Below are 13,980 nucleotides of genomic sequence, written 5' to 3'. Positions count from 1 at the left end.
TCAGCAGTGCTTTTCAGTGATTCTAGAAGAGTGCGCGTGTGGAGAGGGCCACACAATACAAATTGCCTTCGCAATATTCTGGAAGTACACTCTTTTTGTTACGGTCTAGAGAAGAATCAGTATTGGAGAAAAAATTGACTTCATATATTAGAGAACTTTTGACGAGTGGTGGATCATACCTGGATCGGATACTGACACCAATTGTATTTCCATATACAGGAATGATTAAACCCAACTTTGTTTATATGTATGATACTACCAGACCACACACTTTAAGTTGTTTACGAATCGAGGAGGTCATACAAATTATTAAACCATAGTTTTAAGTTTTACAATCTAGAAATGGCTTTTAGTTTTTATACATTTTCACACATTCTTAAATATTCGTTTTTTTTTTAATAAACTTTTCTTAGCAGTTCTTTCGTTTGTTTCAATGATCTACTACTCAATCGTGTATATTTATATTGAAACTAAATTAAAACCGAAGTTTAAAATAAAATTACCGTATATATTTAAATTATCCCTAGATATTGGGGTGGAGTGCATAATACCGGGTGTCAATGAATCCATTAAACAAGGCTTAACTTCTAGGACACTTGGTATATCAAATTGAAATCCGGTATCGCTATGGAGGATCACGTTTAAAAATTCGAAGACGGAATCATTTCTTATGAAACCGAATGTGATAGAAGAATGAAAAATATGCAAAAATTTGCCTCTCTCTATGTCACGGTCTGATCGAAAATTGTGTCAAAAATCCAAAAACATTTCCGATGAAACCGGATGCAAAATATGTAAAAACTCGCAAGATAAGAAAAAATTAATTGTTATATTTTTTAAAATCAAACTGAATTTGAGATAATTTTGTATTTTCTTGATTTTTAGCTTAAACATGTATCGTTAAAAAATGTAAAAAATATCTCTACCTAAACTGTTTAACATTATTATACTATAACATTTTTTATTTATATATTGATGAAGTTAATGTTCCATTAATAAATGTTTAATACTAAAATGAAAACAATTTTTTTATTTTATTTAAAAACCAACTAAATTTCAAATAATTTGTTTTTCCTTATACCTGCAATTTAATTTATTTTTAACAACCAGCTGAATTTCGGATAATTCGCATTTTCTTAATTTATTATGTTGAAATATCCCTGAAATATTTAATATTTTTATACTAATTTTCATACTTTTTGTAATTTTTAAACATATTTTATTAAAATATGTTTATAAAGCTGCTGCTTTAATTAGTAAATTTTTACCATATTTAAATTTTTAATTTTTAAAGATACATATTTCTTAAAGTTTTTTCAACAATTTGAACATACTTCTATAATGTATCATAAATCATTTTTATTACTCATCAAAATCATTTCATTAAAAAATTATAATAAAATGTTGAAATGTAGATAAGTTGATCTTTTATCGATTAGACACGTCAAATGTGAAAATTAAAAACATTCGACCTCCAAATATATATAAAAATAAATAATAAAAGTCAAAAAATTAAAATCGTGAACCGTCACATTAACATAATAAGCGTTTTTTATAAATACAGCGACATGATTTATGACTGCGATATTAATCTTAATACATTATTCCTATACATATCTCATGGTTGTCAAAAACATGTTCAACGCACTTATTATATCATTTTGGTGTAAATGACAGAATGACGTTTTAATACGGACATCGGAGTCCGAGGAAGAGAGCGAGCGAAATTGTTAAAATTGATGACTGAAAGCACTGAAAGCAGAAGGGGTCGGGCACAGTTCAGGAGCGGTCAAATCCAGTCAAATAAGTGAGAAACACACAACATTAACACGACATGACATTACAGCGCCTCATTTGATGAGATCAAAGCAGTCGGCATTTGTCTAACGGCTCCCCGCGTCCTGTTGCTTGATGCAACGCAACTGTCAGACAAGATAAACTGTGCTGCCATGTGTAATTTGTCAATCCTGCTTTTCGTTATTGTTTTTATTATAACTAGTTTTGCTTTCGCAGCGAGGAACCGTATTTTTTGATTACATGAAAAATACATAAATAAATGGAATCTTTCAACACAATCAACTACAAAGCAAGCGAACCGTTTTATGGTGCTACGCAAATATCGGGGGAAACATAAATTTCGTCCGGTTAACGTTTAATGAAACCATTTATTATTATTAATTGCTTACGTTATTTAACATTTTACTTGACAGGTTTTACGTACCAAACACTCATCTGGAGATGTCAGTTTTCTTAACTGATGTTCTCGGTAATTTATTATTAATTTATCCTGTCTTTTTCTAACGTATGTCTTCCTTCTTACTTTGTTCATTTGCGTCACGTATATTTTTGTTTAAATTTAAAACCGATTCCTATGCCAGCTGGCTTCGATCATCTTCGTCTTTTGCAGGACATTATATTCGTCATTTACTCAGTTGAAAACATCAAAGTACACATTTCTTTTAATTTGAGTAATGTACCTTGGTACTAAATTGCAACAATCTGCTTTCTACGTTTTATGGGAAGATATAAATAAAAACTACGAAACATATTTTTATTGTTATAACATTCATAAAAAATAACTAGCTAGTTGTTCTCATTAAAATTTTGATAAAATGCTTATGCATTAAAACTAGAAGATTTTCTGTTCTACTATCTGTGGAACACACAATTAATATTAAATAATTAAGCTATTATTATGTGAAAACAAGAGAATTATACATATAATTTAAATATTGCATGTGTACAATACATACATAATTAGATTACCTAAATGATAATCCTCATTCATACATAAATATTTTCCACTTTTCAAGTTTTTCTAGTGGTAATTAATGCATTTATTTTAAATATCATGAAAAATGCAACTATTATACATAATTATGCAAAACAGCACTTACTTTCTACGCTTCAAAAATTATGCTTCTATCTGTAATTTATTGGTAGTTACATTTTGCATACTGATAAAAAATAAAACAGTCAACGATAATTCTTGCCTTTCATGCCTAATAAAAACACCAAGTTACGTTATAAACTTGTAAATTATATTAATTTGTTTTTTTGAAATATTTATTATGAAAATGTGTTATTATTGTGAGTGAGTCTCTAGCCAGACAATAAATACATAATTAGTGTTAGTAACCTAAACTTACTCATTTACTTCCAACTAAACATGTTTGACATTTTAAATAAATACTTATTAGAAAATTATATACCGTATGCGAGTGAATTACTAATTAGCATGTGTCAATCTACATTATTTATTACCGACATAAAATGACACAATCTTGCGTGTTTGAAATGATTAATGTATGTATTTATTGTTTCTAATTACTATTCTCTTTAGACATTACCTAGTCTATTATCTATTGTTCTTAATTACCACCTTTCGAAATGCTTTAATTGAAATTTGTGTAAAATATTCTAATGTATGAGTTTCTTTTGAACATAAATTGCAGCTAATTACAATAATAATGTGTTTATAATGAATGAAAAAGTTATGAACGATTAATATTATTTTACCTACTATTATTAATTTTTTTCCTTCCATGGATATAACATATATGACCAGTGTATTAATATTTGCTTCTTCTAATAATCTTGAAAAGTTCAAAGAAATAAGGGGACACTCGCCTAAAATTTAGTTGACAGTTCTCAAAATCGTAGAAATCAGTTCACCCACGAATAATATGATTTACACTCTAGTTGGTCCAATTTCACGTATGAAAAGAAAACGATTATGTCCTTTTTCATAACGACGCATTGTGACATTGTTAACTAAAATTAACCGCACAAAGCATATTATGCAGGTCCCGAAAATAAGAAAAAAAAGACGACTTATAAACATAATAATGGTATTGTTGGCTCAAATCCTTTCTTATTATATGCTCCATACCCGTTGGTTTTCTATACATGTCATGGTGACTCGATAAATATCAGATTAGATTTTAACAGCTGCAACTGACTGGAGTAGAAAGAAATGGTTAGACATTATCTCGTTTCTGCAGGACACTTGACAATTACACCGCTGAGCATAAGCAATATTTATTGAAATAAATTATTTATCGGTTAATAATGGCGTAATAATTGTTGGGGAAACATACATTATACAAATTGATTACTAACACAGGGACGGTTTTTAAAATTTCTTAAAGAAATACAAAGAATATATTTTATTTTGAAAAGCTGACTAAAAAGACAAAAGTACTAATGAATATAACCTCATGATTATATAATCTTTGGATATTAAAGTAAGCTCATTATAGGACTTATGAGATTTGAATGTATATGTATTTTTACAAATACATATAATAACCTTATAATGCTGGAATTTAGTAATATTAGCTCTATAATAATACAATTTATAACATTCCCCATATCCAAAGCATATAAAACATATGTTAATACGACAGTTTATAAATAATCCGAAGAATAAAGTGCATATTTATTGCTTTAGTTTAATATATACCTATTAATTAAGCAATAAATATTTTTAATAGCTATTCACGAGACACTAACGACTTTGATTTGTGGAGTTGTTTTGTAAACTCTTAACTTAAATAATTGCCTCGATTAATCTTCAACTTTCTTGGACTCTTCCTGAAAGCTTCTGTAAAGATTAATGTTATAATTACACACCTTAGATAACCATCTATCGTTCATGCATAATAAAGAGCCTTTCCTGCTAATTAACATTTATATGTGTACATTTGTGGGCAAAAATACGTAACATTTAATTTATGTGAGGAAAAGTTGTACATACATAAACATCCACTTCTCCACTACTTATTACGTTAATCTTTAGTGATTATTTGCAATATAATAATAAATGTATTATCACCATATCCTTATAATTTTACATATCTGCATAATTTTATTAGGAATTTATTATATGGTTTATTTTTTTTACAGATATAGTGTGAAATAATAACACGTCTGGAACGTAAACATAAAAATAAATCTGTATATCTCGGAATAAATTATGGCACGATTATTTTTTTAACTACTGAAGAAAATTAATATGATAATTTTAATCAAGTTTTAGCACAATAAAATACATGAAACCTTCAGAAAACCATTACACGCGTAGTGATAAAACATTGAAAATAATTAACATCATACGGAAATGGTCTTCGTGATAAACGTGTATATTAAAATCTAACATAATTTGGAAGCGTCAATAAATTTTACTTTGGCAGCCACACGGTATTTATGTTTCATATGAAACACCAGAAGCCATTATTGACGGCTGTACATTCTCTTGTCAATTAAAACTGGTTACAGGACGTATTAATCAAAAACTTCATTATAATATACATACCCAATAACGTTTAACGCAACCTTTTTTATTTATCCGACAGCAGAATATTATTTATGGATTGATTAAATTAACTCGAACGAAGAACGATTATTATATAAAGTAAATAACGGCAAGAGGAAACAAATAGATTTAAATTTAAAATAAATTTTTTCACTTTCCTTATTAATAAACATTAAACATGCGGTTTCCGTAAACGCATAAATCCAAGAATCAATTGAATTTAAATGAAGAATTACATAGTTTGTAATTTGCAGTAAATAGTACTTTTAATTTAAATAATCAAGTGGATGTTGTTATAAACAAATATTTTTATTTAACTAAAATACATATTCTCACATTTTAATTAATCAAAAATTCTTATTTTACTGCAGTTCAGTTGTAAAATAAGAATGTAAATAATATTGAAATATAAATAAAACTAAAAATAAACATGAAATTGTACAATAACATTGTTATAAATTTTAAATAAAATACGCTATTTATTCTTACGTCACAAGTATCAAATGTATACAATATAAATTAAATAAATAAATGTGTACTTAACCTTTACACATGTTTTTTGCACTAATTTCTTGCAAAACTCGTATTATGCCTATCTATTAACACAGCAATAAATTTTCAATAGCCGTTCATAATTAAATAATGACACATATTGTAATTTAATTAATGGACATTAGTCTGTATTATTTACTTCACGTGTCTTTTGCAGTCTGTTTAGTATTGCGTCTATGTACGCAACTGGTATAAATATGCATATCGTGAATAATTGTATTAAAACTAGCTAGCAACATAAAAATTTTGTGATCTTTAAACACTTTCTGAAAATAACTTATTATTTAAATGAAGATCTTAAATACTTTAATGAAATACGAAAATTTGTCACAATATTTTTGCGATATGAATTATATCATTTATATTTTTATAGATGCTTGGACATAAGGCAATTTTTCAATTGAATCATATATGTTTCACGTGCAGTTTTATTGAATAGATTCGTGCAATTCCCCTGCGGCCCGTGCATACGCTGCATGGAATAAAGTTATCCGTTAAATAAATGAGAGAAACGCGTAATCTTAAATTGGAAAACATAACCATCGACATAAAGCGTCGTAAATCATTTATTTGTATGAAAGTGATACTATATTTTAACGTCAGATGCGAATGCAACGGCAGTCTGTAAATGGCAATAGGTGAACGAGTTGAATGCAGATGAGTTGTGTAGGCCGAAGACACTCTTTATAGGCGCTGTTCATGCACACGGTCCGTATAATGTAACACAACACACCAAGGAGATGCCGATAAATATTCATTAAGTGCAATTATAGCACCACCGAGTGAACGCTTTATTGCATCGTATATTTTATTACAGTTTTACGAGGTTCGCATCCATTTTATGAGAGCCCCACGTTACAATATTTAATATCGTGCGTTTTGAAATTGTGGCTTTTCTTTTAATTTAACGTGATTTACGGTTCTCCCGGCCGACTTGCCGCTTGATAAATGTTCCTGTTGCTAAATAAATGTTACCTGCCACAAGGCTTAACTGCGTGAACGAGCTTGTCGCCTAACACTGCTTACAACAGATTTACTCAGCTTTATTGTTGGTAATTAGTCACAACTAAAATAATCGGGCCATTTTTCATTTTAAAGAACTCGGGTTTATCGAAATATTCTGCATTCATCCATTTTTATGGTAAATTTTCTTTATTCGTCAAACTCTCATGATTTTTACACCATAGACACAAAAAAACAGAGATGCAAAAATAAAAATTTTTACATACAAATATTTCTGTTTTTATATTTTCAAAACTTTCAGATTTTCAGATATTTTTAGATATTTTCAGATATTTTCAGATATTTTCAGATATTTTCAGATATTTTCAGATATTTTCAGATATTTTCAGATATTTTCAGATATTTTCAGATATTTTCAGATATTTTCAGATATTTTCAGATATTTTCAGATATTTTCAGATATTTTCAGATATTTTCAGATATTTTCAGATATTTTCAGATATTTTCAGATATTTTCAGATATTTTCAGATATTTTCAGATATTTTCAGATATTTTCAGATATTTTCAGATATTTTCAGATATTTTCAGATATTTTCAGATATTTTCAGATATTTTCAGATATTTTCAGATATTTTCAGATATTTTCAGATATTTTCAGATATTTTCAGATATTTTCAGATATTTTCAGATATTTTCAGATATTTTCAGATATTTTCAGATATTTTCAGATATTTTCAGATGATTTTTAGATTTTTAGATTTTTAGATTTTTAGATTTTTAGATTTTTAGATTTTTAGATTTTTAGATTTTTAGATTTTTAGATTTTTAGATTTTTAGATTTTTAGATTTTTAGATTTTTAGATTTTTAGATTTTTAGATTTTTAGATTTTTAGATTTTTAGATTTTTAGATTTTTAGATTTTTAGATTTTTAGATTTTTAGATTTTTAGATTTTTAGATTTTTAGATTTTTAGATTTTTAGATTTTTAGATTTTTAGATTTTTAGATTTTTAGATTTTTAGATTTTTAGATTTTTAGATTTTTAGATTTTTAGATTTTTAGATTTTTAGATTTTTAGATTTTTAGATTTTTAGATTTTTAGATTTTTAGATTTTTAGATTTTTAGATTTTTAGATTTTTAGATTTTTAGATTTTTAGATTTTTAGATTTTTAGATTTTTAGATTTTTAGATTTTTAGATTTTTAGATTTTTAGATTTTTAGATTTTTAGATTTTTAGATTTTTAGATTTTTAGATTTTTAGATTTTTAGATTTTTAGATTTTTAGATTTTTAGATTTTTAGATTTTTAGATTTTTAGATTTTTAGATTTTTAGATTTTTAGATTTTTAAATTTTTTGATTTTTTGATTTTTAGATTTTTAGTTTATCAATAGTTTTTGCATTTATAGGAAGTAGAATTACATTTGTAATTTTAGAACTTTAAACCTTATACTAATATTAGACACGTATTTAAAAATGTATTGAAACATTTGGAATACATAAAACGTGTAGTTTTTTTAAAAGCATAACTCAGATTACGAAATATGCACTTATTTCACATAAAGATAAGGTCGTCACGAAAAATTTGCATAATGGCATTAACGTTAGTCGCAATACACGGTTGTAAATAGTTCAGATTCCCCATATGAAATTAACACAAGCATAAAAACAACACAAAAAATAATATGCATAGTTAATAACTCGAAACTAATATGAATGACTTCCTGTAAGTGATGATGCACAAGACAGCTGTCAAGTGTCGTGCGATACTCTTAAAGCCATCTAGAAGATGTGTATCACACACTTCACTGTTACATTAACTATACCGACAGACACTCCACCACTCAAGCAAATTAAAACGACCTAAACTTTTTTCCGTTGAAATATCCTGCTGAGAATATAAGAAAATTCAACTTAAACATATTTTGACTCCTCTACACCCCTATGCATATTGTTACGCTATAGTAAACGATGCACGTAACAAAAAGGACAATATTCTCACTATATAAATTTTTGCGAGGATCCAGCACTTCTGTTGGGCCACAAGGAGCTGATGAATAAATAAAGTTATCTCAAAAGCCATTTATCATACCCATATCAGGAGAGTCGCCATAAATATTCCGCTAACCTCGATAAGAGTTAGTATAAAGCGTAATAGCGAACCATGTGCCGCAATAACTTAACCCTTGTTATAAAGCTTTGATTATTATCCGATACGAATCTCGCGCCGCTACCGAATAATTTCGACTTGTTAATTACCGGTTTTGGTTGTCTGTTTTTCGATAATTTGCTCGGATTGCGAGATAATGCGTTTTATTATTTATGGGGTTAGTTCCTCTGTCTTACTAAACCCCACAAACAATTAAAAGATGGTGGAGATAAATTTATGCGATAAACCTTGCTCTTGGGAAAGAATTATTAATAGTTATTTCTGTTTCATCCACCTTGGAAATACAGTATAAAATTTTATTCATAATTAAATGGGTGCAAAATAAATAATTTCAAGGAGTAATATAACAATAAAATTAGAACTATTATGAGAAAATAAACGTAAAATATATAAAAGCTGCATAATTGAATTTATGAATAAAAACCATTTAGAACGTTAATTAATATTATTTAAATAATACAGTAAAATAACTGGAATTACGGTTTATAACAAAGATATAAAGTAACACATTTAAACATAATTAATGTAATATATTTCTCTTAATTAAATGCTTTCAATAACTTTATATCTAATTAATTATTTTTATACGCATAATAAAATTGAATGTCATGGTAAAACAGTAAAAATATATGTGAATATAACCTGTGTAAAATTCTATATATTTAAACCACATAAATTGATTAAAAGTTAAACCACTTAAACCATTCAATTAATAAATGCAATCCCGTTGACATATTTATAAAAAAACTGTTTATAAATATTTTCCAACGAATAACAAAAATACCCTTTTAAACTTTAAAATTTATTTACGATGTTATTATTGATGTATTTGCATTAGTCACAATAAATTGTCATCAATGTCAGTTTCCGAATATGTAGATCCCCCGAAACGATTATCTTTATCTTTTAAGTCAATATTAACTTACTCATGGTCGAAGATTTCCCATAATAGGGGGTCTTACTGCCATTTCAGCTAATCTTGTCGATTATTTATTGCCCATATCTATAAGCTACTTTAATTGCCATGTAAGCCTAAATTATAAACTTACAGTCCAACATATTGAAGAGCTGCTTCCAATTTAGGCTAAAATAGGTTACAACATAAATCTCTCTTTCCTTTTAAATGAAAAAAATGTCGTTGAATTGACAGAATAGGTGAACAAATTAAACCAATTTAAAGTAACAATAAAACAATTATCTTTATTTCCTACACGTGGTCAATTAACATTACACTTACAATTTACAAAAAATATGTTTCAACAATTTAGTTTTATTACAATTTTGTACACTGTAGACAGTTTAACTAAGTTATTAATATTTTTGTTGTTACTATTCAGCTCAAGATATTTCGGATATTGACAAAACTCAATCATTTACCACTAGATAAAATGTAACGCATACATAACAATAAATAAAAGTTAATCTTCTAGCATATGTGCGGAAATTTTATAATTGACCGATAGCGAATGTATAAAAAATGTGATACATGAACGCCAAATGAATTATGATGCTTTTTAGGTGGTAAGTCGTAAATTACATTTTTACACATTTTATCAGCAACGTGGCATTAAAAGTTTTGATTTACGGTGTTTATGACTAAATTTATGACCTGAAGCTTGTCAATTAATATCGTTCTCAGAGAATTGTTTATTATCATTTTATTTTTATTATTTTAATAGTATGATATTTTAAATCAACGTCTGAGGATAAAAATGCGAACGTTTTTATCATTTATTTGTCATTTTAATTATATTTTGACTAATATTTATAATTATTTTTTAAGGTTATTTTAAATGTTATTCTTTAAATTCTCAATCAGTATGAAACTAAAATAATGTTGAAAGATGATTTTAAATCATCTTTTACATATTTTCCATGTTTTTACTACATATTTCTTTGAGGTACTTACACCATTTCATACATTTTATTTACTTGTTTTGATTTAAAACATTCCGAATTCGAATCGTCTTCTTATGAATATTTTCTTGATGACTTACCAACGATCTCATAAGGTATATCCAGTAAGTTAAACTTTGAAAAAGTGGAGCCAGGTTGGAAACTGCTAACAAAAGAGCTCCTGCTGAACACGGGTGGTACGAAATCAGTGTCCGTTTTTTGCATTTTAAATCGGCCGATTAGTGACCCCATAAACGCATAGGATTGGTCGGAGGTTTACAAGTCAATGACAGTTCCGAATGTATCAGATAAGCAAAAGGCCATAATGTAATCATGTCACATGCAAAGTGAGTGGTAGGTAGCGTGCATTTATAAGGCATGTTGCTGCGTAAAACGGGTTGCGGTTGACACGATGCCGTATATTTTATTAAGAGTCTCACCTGTCGTAGCTCGTTTGGTTGTTTCCCAAGCAACCGAAGCAACGGATGTCGTGTCTGTCTGTCGCGGTGACGGGTAATTATACGCTGACAGTGACATAGTGTGCGGCTTGCTTTTGCATTTTTAAAACTCCATTCTAACTCCTGTTCGCCTCTAAACCGACGTTTGACGTCGCGATGCCTTCCCCGTTTCGTATAATGAGCATCAGTTATCAGCGGAGTCGAATTTATGCCAAGGAATGTTCGCGTTCATTAGACCAGCGCTCCTCAACCACACCGACGGCCATTAACACTTAACCTACGCCTCATGCCATAATTACAGTTCCGGTATCGCAGGATATTTACTTAGGTTACCACGTTTTAAGAGATACACTGCTTTCACTTCTAGCAACAAGTAGAATCTGCCCAGTATCACCGATTGCAAGATGTGTAGTGTAGTATTTAATCTTACCAAATCTAATTATAAACCAACATTGTATCAAATTTAACTGTTTTGTATAGAAAATTCTGTAAAGAAGTCCAGTGTACAATTTTTAAAAATTTTCTAAGCACTAAACACTTTTTGAAAATTCACAGACATTAAACTCGAATTCCATTAACACACGAGGTTTAACTAATGAAACTCATTTACAAAATCTCATACAAAAAATACCCGCAAGATATTTAGGATTCCATCCATGACATTTCAATCCATCAACAGTGACTTTCAAATGAAAAAATGTTTGAGATTCACTGTACTAGACAAATGTTATTATTTTTCTACAAAGATTTATTTCCCCCTTTTATATTTAGTCGCCAACGTTAATAGTTGTTTCTGTTTAATGGTCTTTCAGCGTTTAAATTTATAAGTTTGCTTAAGGCGTTGGTATATGTCGCTTCAATTTATTTTCAGTAGAATGCTATGAATTTTTCTACTGCGACACAACAAATTAGTGAAATAAAACGCAAAACACTGAAAACTGCCGACAGAAAAACTCAGACGATTGTGCATCTGCAACATGGTTTTGGCAATGGAAATTCCGAAAAACAAATATATGATTATTAAAGCTTATTTTCAATTTACTAAAAGAGATCTCATGTGTTTTTTATTTCATCTTCGAACAAGTATTTGATCAGGATTGCATTTTTATATTTTGAAAGTTTTTCTTTCAATAGTTAAATTAAGATGCATTTAGGAAAAAACTCCGAACAAGAATTTGATCAACAATTTATTTTCATATTTTGAATGCTTTTCTTATACATTAAGATTTCATATTATCAAATAAAACTTTAGAGAAATGGATGTTTTCCTTTGATGTTCTTAAATTAATAAAAGACCAAAAAATAAACAGTTTTAAAACTGTTCACTTTTTTGAATACTAAGAATGTGTTATAAATTAAATAAATATTTTATATAAAGAGAAAGAACAAGTAACTAAATACATGCATCAGAAAAATTAAGTTAATTTATTTCGAAGTATATAATTACTTTTATGTTGAAGATTCGAGTATTCGCAGGAGCCTACCTTATTAAATAAAATTAAACATTTATGTTTATCAGAAAACACGAAACTCAATGTAGGTTATTCTCTCTCAATATTATATTTTTATCACACCATAAAACCTTCTTCGTGCTAATTAAAAAATTTCGTTTCATAATAAAATCCCAAATTTAACGATGTTATTATATGTCGATAATATTTTATGATTAACAACATATTAATCTGCTGATAAATGTAAACATTAATTACAATAAAATATGGGCAATTATAATTTTACGACTATATTTTAGGACATTGCGATAATAAACTTATTTTAATATCGCTGACTTTATTCATGGTGTTAAAGAAGTATTAATAATCATTTTAATGACAGTTTGAAAAATAAACTACCATTATTATTAGGCTTTCGAAACTAGCAGTCACAGAAATTTATTTATTAACATAATAGACTCGTATTCTATTAGGTGTGCCAACCTAGACGATTAAATTATTGAATAGGATATGGTAATGATAATAATTCATAATAAGTTTAAATCAATTATATATATTCAAAAAATGCTAAATTTTTATTATATGATTTTCTGATAATTTTTAAATAATAATTTAAATTATTCCAGTTGGGTTTTTATCGTCAATTATGAAGAGTTGTTTAAAGTTTTTCAATTCTTTAAAATATTTCAAATGTGGTGTTTTAACAAAAGATAATACATAGTATTATCCATTTTTAATACTATCAGTTATCATGTTAAAATTGTTTTGCAGGAAATAGAACAACTGGTAATTGAAAATTGGTTCTTTCTTTATTGGAAAAAATGGAAACAGGATAACATTAATAATATTTCATGGAAAACAACTAAATTGGCATCTGAACAAATCTCCACGAGCGAACAAACTATTTACAATAGAGGTTCATAAATTTCTGCTATATTCTTTGTCTCTTTATACCGTTTTGACATTGTCTGTAAATTATAGATGTCAGTTTGCAGCGAACCGTAAATATTAAAGCCAATTCCCCCAGTTTAATAAATAAAACAGTGTGTAGATTAAAAATCCCTATTAAAGTAAGTGTTCATTTAAAAGATTTATTCCTGATGTTTATAAGCAAATATCTAAAGGAAGGGAAAAGAATAATAAAACCGGATTATTTACGATCACCCCCCAAGAA

The 13,980-nt window shown here is 27.8% G+C and overlaps 1 protein-coding gene across 1 annotated transcript in view; it reads right to left on the bottom strand.

The window, feature by feature from the left end:
* The window catches only part of LOC109596276 (uncharacterized), a 75,420-nt gene extending 63,971 nt beyond the window's left edge, over window positions 1-11,449 (bottom strand). Inside the window, exon 1 of the mRNA XM_049965786.1 lies at window positions 11,338-11,449. Within this exon, the coding sequence (XP_049821743.1) occupies window positions 11,338-11,434 (97 nt within the window). The 5' untranslated portion in view covers window positions 11,435-11,449. The remainder of the gene's footprint in view (window positions 1-11,337) is intronic.
* Window positions 11,450-13,980: the final 2,531 nt, after the last annotated feature.

This window comes from Aethina tumida, chromosome 3, assembly GCF_024364675.1.
Source record: "Aethina tumida isolate Nest 87 chromosome 3, icAetTumi1.1, whole genome shotgun sequence".
Lineage (NCBI taxonomy): Eukaryota > Metazoa > Arthropoda > Insecta > Coleoptera > Nitidulidae > Aethina > Aethina tumida.
This window is presented reverse-complemented; position numbering and strand designations above follow the sequence as displayed.